The following is a 7,644-nucleotide window of genomic DNA, read 5'->3' on the forward strand; positions in this document are numbered from 1 at the left end:
TGCTTCGAAATGGAATCAGTGAGCGGGAATCGTGAGGAGCCACTCAAGAAAAATAAGGACTTGCATTACCTGGCACCCTACTGGCCAACTTTCAAGAGCTCGTGCTCGCGCTAAACCCATTTGTGACCCTCTGAAATGGACAAATTTCATTACTCGATCTCCTCTCCATTCGACTGTTACGCGGTCGAAACTATGCAAGATACGGCTGTTACTTCGGAATTCCCTGGTGGTGGCGACAACAGCAACCACAACAACAGGAAACAATAGGATTCATCTCACTGGAGTCCTGCTGGTGGTGACCACGGAGGTCAAGTGGAGTGGAGAGAAAATTTAAATTTATATTGTGAAACTTTTATGAAGTAGAGAGCAATAAAGATAAGAAAAACAGAAACCGAACACCACGCCAACGGATTGCGTCGCGAGCAAACGAACGAACGAACGAACGACCGTTCTTCGACTTCCTCGAAAGTGCCCTCTTCCTCTCTGTCTCTCTCTCTCTCGGGACACACCAAGCGCAAGGCCAAGCGAAAGTGGCCAACTAAACTTGTGGCATTAGGTCCCTGTGCTGCTGCTCCTTACTGTTCTCGCTGGCGCTCAACGGGAGCATCATTACCGTGAACGTCATTTCGAAAGGGTAAACGCATTTCTTCAGCTCCGGTCCGGTGATCCAGTTTCCCTGCTGATTGCACAACAGCGAAGCTACTGTTACAACGGTTTAAAGGTTTGGTGTAACAAGCACGGTTTTATTCGATAATAAAAAAGATGAAATAATCATTAATTTTAATGCGTTCTCCTGCTCCTCACCTTGCAATCAGAGTCACGCAAGCAACGGGAAGTGTACGCTGTCCAAGACCACCTAGACCTTCATTTCGAGCCAACGAGCCGGATTGGTGATGGTGATTGTGTCGACGGTTTTGATATCGATGCCACGCACCGTAAAGCGCATCAGCACGTTGTTGAGGATGTGACTGTATCCGTGCCCACCGAAGCTGGTCTACAAACAAGAGAACGGTGACGGTGAGTGATTAGTAGCTCGTACAGGCCACAGGTGTAAAGAAGCTGCTGCTTACCAGCCGGTGCTTGGTGTGAATGTCGTGGGACATCAGAATACGCTCCGTGTAGCCCTCGCGCACCAATCCAATGATTTTCTGAAGCCGCTGCTCGTCCGATTGCATGTACAACTCCGGATTAAGCTGATAGTACGAGCACTCGGTACCGAACAGATCGAACTGACAGTACGTTCCCAGCTTGGCAAACTCGTGCAGATCTTCCACCGCGAACAGTGTCCGATCGAGATGCGACATGACGCACTTTTCGGCACTACCACCAGCCTCCAGATACAGCCGCACTATCTCGAACGGTGCATCCCGTTCACGGCCCGGATGAAACGAAACACCGCAACCAATTACGGCCTGCACTTCACCCGTCGCTTGGATGGCATTCCGCTCGAACGGTGTAATCGGCCAGCCACTACCAACCTCCCCGATAAACCCACACCTTATCGGTTCCGGAACACCGTCCACCTCGACACCAAACAGTAGCTCCTTGGTGTAGAGATCCGTCAGTTGCTCGACGCTCATCGCATGCGTTGCCGGGGATTGCATCGCGTGAATGTAGTGACCGGTGCCGGCGATCACGTGCACATTCGCCTCCCGTGACACATCGTACATGAGCCGCAGGTTACGGCCAAGCCCGTGCGACGTGTTTTCGACGATTGCGCCACCACCGAAGCCCCGGTATGCCACCACATCCTTCGCCACCGCTTCGTGCGTATCGAAATCCTCAAAGTTAATGTTGTACCGGCTACTGTAGGGGTACTGGCGCACGTATCCGACGTTCTCGAGCGTGATGCGCTTGCTGACATACTCCGAGACCGCGTCCGGTGGTGCGGCATACATCTTGTCGAAGTTGAGCGAAAAGTGCTCGTGCGTTAGCGTGTACCCGAGCTGGCCCGGATCTACCGGGCCTCGCACTGTGTGGGGAGGAGGGATAGAAACCGTGTGGTGAACCAAACAATCGGTTACCCTTGTACCCCAGACCGAACCCCACTTACCCGTTTGAACCTTCAGCATCTTTACTGTTATCTCGTGGACTGGAACTCTCTCTCACTGTGTACGCGTAGTCGCACTTCTCAGGAGATAATTTTAGCACTGGCACGAACGTGACCGGTGCCGGGTGGTTTTATATGTTCAAACGAGAACCAAAACACGCGACACGCTAATTGGCGGCCGGCGGGGTGCACCGTGGCACCAATACACAGCGCAGTCGGTGTCTGTTGTGTGGAGCGAGTCTTTATCTGGTCCGCGGATAATGCGTTGCGTTTTTGGGCTAGAAGGAGCTCGAGAAGATGGTATTGGCTGTGCCTCAGATGGTGATCTGTGCAGTAGTAAATGGATAATGAAATGAATAACCGTATCTTGATAATCTACACTAATAATTAAAAAGAATTTATAGAGAAAAACCAAGAACATATGGATATTACGTCCTATTGGGTGTGTTTGTTATCAATAACAAGCTCCATAAGAACGGCGCATCAACATTTACGCGATGTATCTCTGTAGCATGTAAACAAGCGGATTATTGTTGGGTTTTTATCTTTGAGAAGAAGGAGAGCGACAACAGAAATACACTGGATAAAGCTGACCATTCGTTCTTTGTCGTCTGCCTAGCGTTGGCGTACTTTTGAAGGTGAAAATTGACCAAACGTCGATATCATGTAGGTCAACAAGGCTTACACGATAGCGCCCCACATGGTGATACGATCAGAGAAGATGGATAATTTTTTTAATGTCGTGTCCAACATATTCAACCCCATTAAATGCAATGTTATGTCGCGGACTTGGATTCATTCAGAATTCTGGTGAGACGAGCAGATATTTTGTAAGGAGATTGGAAGTAATGAAGACAGTATTCTTGAGAAGCGTTCCCAACGTGGTCATAATTACGTTATGTTAACTGATGTTTTATATCGTTTTTTTGAAAATTAAATGTTTTATCGTTTGAGTATAAAACTGAGCCATTTAATATAATTTTAGATGTGCTTTAAGCAGCTTTTAAGACATTCTAGAAGTGTCCCTATTCGCCTTCTTTCGTCCAGCTGTCAGTTGAACGTAAACAACGGCTCAAATGTCAAAAAACACGTCGGTTTGTTTTGATTTTGCACGTGCTCTGAAACTCTAGAAAATGCAGAAAAAGCAGCGTAAATTTAAGCCTAAAAAGTTCCCCGGGAAACCGAAAAACGGTTCCGTGGCCGTGAAACCGGGAGCATGGGAAGCGGTCAAGATCAGTGGCGCTGTGATTTCGGACGAGGGCGCCGATCTTGGCGGGTTCATCGGACTGGAAGTGATGGAAAACTACGGCAATCAGTTCCTGCGAACGCCGAAGCTGAAGGTACAAGGATAAAGGCTATTTCTAAGACAAACTTTCATTAACAACTGGTTATTTGATTGCAGGAGGTTGAGGAGATCTTTGATGATGAGAGAGACCAACCGAAAAGAAAACGGGCAAAGGACAGCGACAACGATACGGATTCCGATGAAGATGGTGGTCGCAAAAAGAAGAAAAAAGCCAAGAAACAGGTGAAAACTGTCGCTGTAGAACCGGAATCGGAAGAGTCTGATGTGGACGATGTTCCGGCGAAGAAAAAAACAGTTAAGCAGAAAGTGGAACAGGTCAAGATTGTCGATAAACCGACGAAAGCAGTGGTCGCAGCTTCAAAAGTGGAAAAAGAAAAGCAGAAACCGGTATCGAATGGCAACGCAGCAGAGGTTAAGCCATCTGGATTCTCGATGCTTTTAAAACCTGAAACCAATGGAACACAGAAACAACCTAAAAAGAATGGATCAGTCAAAGGACAAGCTAAAAAGACTGCTGCAGAAGGCTATTCTAGCGTGGAGTACATCGTAAGTACAATTCCTAGGCTGGCAAAGCACCGCTTCTTATCCTATTTTGCTCTCCGTATTTTTAGCGTTGGATAGAGCTCGGTGTATCGGAACCGATAGTGAAGGCAATCGCCGAGAAGGGCTTTAAGACGCCTACCGAAATCCAGGAAAAGTCCCTTCCTGCCGCAATCTTCGGTCATCGTGACTTGCTCGGTGCCGCTGAGACAGGAAGCGGCAAAACGCTGGCTTTCGGTTTGCCGATGTTGGAAGGAATTCGAAAACTGAAGCAACTGAATGAACCAATCGTCTTTGATAACGATGACGAATCGGTCACGGTTCATGGTGATCATGAGCTAACGCCACCACCAGAAGACTACGAACTAAGCCCGGAGGACCAGAAGGTGTTTGCAATGGGTGGCAAGAAAGGAAAGAACCAACCGGTAGATCCAAACAAACCCCTGTACGGCCTAATTCTAACGCCAACGCGTGAGCTGGCCGTACAAATCAATGACCATCTGAAGTCGGTTACCAAATACACCGACATTAACATTGCCACCGTTTTCGGTGGATTGGCCGTGGTGAAGCAGGAACGTATGCTGCGCAAGTGTCCGGAAATTGTTATCGCCACACCGGGACGCTTGTGGGAATTAATTCAAGCTGGCAATCAGCATCTGGCCAAAGTGATGCACATCAGGTAAGTGGCTGAATAATTTAACTGAAGACATAACATTAATATGCCATTGTCGGTTTTTAGATATCTGGTTATCGACGAGACGGATCGTATGCTTGAAAAGGGCCACTTCGAGGAACTGAAACAACTGCTGGAACTGATCAACTCGAACGAGGAGGCCAAGAAGCGACGGCGTAATTACATTTTCTCCGCCACACTTACGATGGATCATGATCTTCCCGAGCATCTGAAGAGTAAGTAATGAAGCGACACGTATTTTATAAACTATTTCATTCTCTGCTTTCCTCCAAACCCCTTAGAAAATCCCAAAAAGGCCAAGAAAGTGATGAAAGAAACGCCTGGACAACGGTTGAACAATCTTATCCAAACGATCGGTATGACCAATCCGAAGGTAGTCGATCTAACTAAAGAGCAGGCTACCGCACAGACGCTTACGGAATCGCGTATCCTCTGCCAGACGCCACACAAGGATTTTTATCTGTACTACTTTCTCGAGCGTCACCCCGGACGCACGCTCGTGTTTTGTAACTCGATCGAGTGCGTCCGGCGGTTAGTGTCACTGTTCGAGTATCTGAACTGCCATCCGTTGAGTCTGTTCGGAAGTATGCAACAGCGGCAGCGTTTAAAGAATCTGGAACGCTTCACAACCAACCCGAAGGCACTGCTGATAGCGACGGATGTGGCCGCCCGTGGTCTTGACATCCCAAACGTAGATCACGTTATACACTATCAGGTACCGAAGACGACGGAAAACTATGTTCACCGTTCCGGTCGTACGGCTCGTGCTAGTAAGGAGGGTTTGACAGTTCTGTTGATTGGTCCGGAAGAGGTGAAGGCTTATGTGAAGCTGAATCAGGATCTTGGCCGTACCGCGGATCTACCGTTGTACCCCACTTCCGACCGTATGATGCGACAGATCAAGCAACGCGTGCAGCTGGCACGTGATATCGAAAGGCTGGAGATGCAGCAGCGACGCTCGGGAGAGGAACGGTCGTGGGAGGACAAGCTGGCGAAGGAGTTCCGCGATGAATCCGATGTGGATAGTGAGCAAGAAGAGATGCGAAAGCTAGAGCAGGTCCGGCAGAAGCGACAGTTTAAGGCGAAACGGTTGGAACTGAGCCGTTTGCTTGCCGTACCGCTCGTGCTGGATCGTGCCGAGATGCGCTATCCTTCATCCAACATCGGTGTGCAGTTAACAGCAGAGAGCGACCAATCGGCCATTAGCTTGATACAGCGAGCGGTGCAGGAACGACACAATGAGAAAAAACAGCGTAAAAATAAGCAAAAAGCGAGCAAATGAAACGATGTACATGCGTCCAACAAACGCAATCAAGTGTTTTCTTTTTGATTTTTGGAAATAATTTACACCTTAAACGGACCCAACACGTGTATTCTAGTTCTTTTAATGCTTTGAAACGTACATCCGAACACCGTTCACGACCAGCGATCGAGTGTATTTGGCCAGAATCGAGGTAACACCAACAGTCGGTGTAGCAAAACACTCGATGTATGGTTCGATTTGCTCCAAATTCCATCGTTCCTTGGTCCGGAACAGTGTGTTTAGTCGTACGAGCAGATTCATGGGCAGATCAGCTTCGTTGAGACCTCTGACACACGGTACGGTTCCCTCCCGATCGATAATTCCGATGCCCCGGAGATACTGTTCGTTTACCTCGAAGCCTTCGGGAAGGGATTCTTGCCAAGTGACCAGAAACTCGTCGATATGAAACTTAAGACCGTGCTGGAGCAGTTTCTCGGCAAACAAGGCAACCACGAGATCCTCCCGATAGGAGTACCGCTCCGGAACTCGCTCGCTAGGGGTCGTATACACGTCGAAGATACCATCGATGACCTCGTACGGAACGATACCCTGCATCGATTCTAGCGAGATTTCTTTGTCTATTTCATCTCGCTCCCAGGAGTTTTCAGATATCAGGGCGAGCAGCAGCGTCATTACACGATATTCGTATCTGAAAGAATGCAACAGTTGCAAGTAGTGCATTTTAAAAAGCGCCAGCAAGGACTACTTACTCTATATCAAGCATCCTTATCCGATCCTCCACCTCGATGGCACGATACTTTTTCAAACCCTCGTGAAACTCCTCCTTACTGCACTGGACGGTATCGAGTAGCTGATTAAACCGGAACAACAGCGAACGATCGATCAGATGTTCGTTCTCGGGCCCCGCGTACCGCGTTAACCGTAGCAGATCGATGATCTTCCGGTACTTTGGCCGAACTTGTCGCAGTTCGAAGTAATCGTGGAATATCTTAACCACATCCTTCCGCTCAACCTCGTCGATCGTATCGACCAACGCTTCACCACCGTCCTCTTCCATGCTGCTGTCCATCGACGTGTTCACGCCACTCTTGGGGCTCTTGATAGGCGATCGGCTTGTAGCTTGGGCCAGCTTAAGGTTCTGCACCAACATCAAACTGTTGGATATTTCTGCCTCCTTCACCTCGTACGTGCGGGATTCGGTGCAAAAGACCACCTTCTCGTTGAGTGCTCCTTTGAAACAGACCTCGGCCCCACTCTCCACTGCCTGCAGTATATGATCGTCCACTTCCAGGAGCTTTATGCTGCCGGGATCGTGGCCTTCCACTTCGTGCGGATAGTAGATCGCTTGGGCGGTGTTGGTCAGATTTTTGTGATCCAGCTTCGCGTGTTTGACGATAACGCGCACATCTTCGATCGATCGGGCATAGCTGCGAAGGAGAATTGCGGTGAAATTGATGACGGAGTGTTCATTGGGCCTTTATTATACTTACTCTTGACTGTAGATCATTTTTATAAGGTTTTACTAGCAATAAATACGGATATTTTGAAGACGAACGATCGCGACGAGCAACTCTTTTCAAAAATGTAAACAAATTTTCGCGCCATATCGCTTCGTCGTTTACATCACTACGGGGCTTCGGGAGTCGAGATTTCACGCGCAAAAATTTCAATTACAGTTAGTCACGTGTTTTTAGCTAATCGCACTTCTCTTGAGGGAAATCTATGAATTTTTATCATTTAATCAAAGCCAAATATACAACTAGGTTTATTCAATTTCTTAATCCCCGGCA

General features: G+C 48.2%; 3 protein-coding genes across 3 annotated transcripts; 1 reads left to right on the top strand and 2 right to left on the bottom strand.

Moving 5' to 3' along the window:
* Nucleotides 1–722: 722 nt before the first annotated feature.
* On the bottom strand, nt 723–2,334 carry LOC126574258 (phosphotriesterase-related protein). The gene is made up of 3 exons (XM_050234336.1): nt 2,054–2,334; nt 1,071–1,972; nt 723–994 (listed from the first exon to the last, which is right to left on the bottom strand). Exons 1-3 carry the CDS (start codon nt 2,070–2,072, stop codon nt 857–859), a joined length of 1,059 nt encoding a protein of 352 aa, XP_050090293.1. The 5' UTR covers nt 2,073–2,334; the 3' UTR covers nt 723–856.
* An 838-nt stretch (nt 2,335–3,172) lies between these two features.
* LOC126574245 (ATP-dependent RNA helicase ddx24) lies at nt 3,173–5,950 on the top strand. The gene is made up of 5 exons (XM_050234314.1): nt 3,173–3,390; nt 3,453–3,902; nt 3,968–4,575; nt 4,636–4,805; nt 4,872–5,950. The coding sequence occupies exons 1-5, from the start codon at nt 3,184–3,186 to the stop codon at nt 5,870–5,872; spliced, it is 2,436 nt and encodes an 811-aa protein (XP_050090271.1). The 5' UTR covers nt 3,173–3,183; the 3' UTR covers nt 5,873–5,950.
* A 3-nt stretch (nt 5,951–5,953) lies between these two features.
* LOC126574252 (sister chromatid cohesion protein DCC1) lies at nt 5,954–7,437 on the bottom strand. Its single transcript, XM_050234329.1, has 3 exons — nt 7,345–7,437; nt 6,604–7,281; nt 5,954–6,542 (listed from the first exon to the last, which is right to left on the bottom strand). The coding sequence occupies exons 1-3, from the start codon at nt 7,359–7,361 to the stop codon at nt 5,975–5,977; spliced, it is 1,263 nt and encodes a 420-aa protein (XP_050090286.1). The 5' UTR covers nt 7,362–7,437; the 3' UTR covers nt 5,954–5,974.
* Between the last annotated feature and the right edge of the window lie 207 nt (nt 7,438–7,644).

Source organism: Anopheles aquasalis, chromosome 3, assembly GCF_943734665.1.
Source record: "Anopheles aquasalis chromosome 3, idAnoAquaMG_Q_19, whole genome shotgun sequence".
Classification (NCBI taxonomy): domain Eukaryota; kingdom Metazoa; phylum Arthropoda; class Insecta; order Diptera; family Culicidae; genus Anopheles; species Anopheles aquasalis.

Coding starts and splice junctions, on each gene's coding strand:
- LOC126574245 (XM_050234314.1), top strand. CDS start 3,184: ATGCAGAAAAAGCAGCGTAAATTTAAGCCTAAAAAGTTCCCCGGGAAA. Junction 3,391..3,452: donor TGCGAACGCCGAAGCTGAAG/GTACAAGGATAA, acceptor ATTTGATTGCAG/GAGGTTGAGGAGATCTTTGA. Junction 3,903..3,967: donor ATTCTAGCGTGGAGTACATC/GTAAGTACAATT, acceptor CCGTATTTTTAG/CGTTGGATAGAGCTCGGTGT.
- LOC126574252 (XM_050234329.1), bottom strand. Junction 6,543..6,603: donor ATAAGGATGCTTGATATAGA/GTAAGTAGTCCT, acceptor GCATTCTTTCAG/ATACGAATATCGTGTAATGA.
- LOC126574258 (XM_050234336.1), bottom strand. Junction 995..1,070: donor TTCACACCAAGCACCGGCTG/GTAAGCAGCAGC, acceptor TCTTGTTTGTAG/ACCAGCTTCGGTGGGCACGG.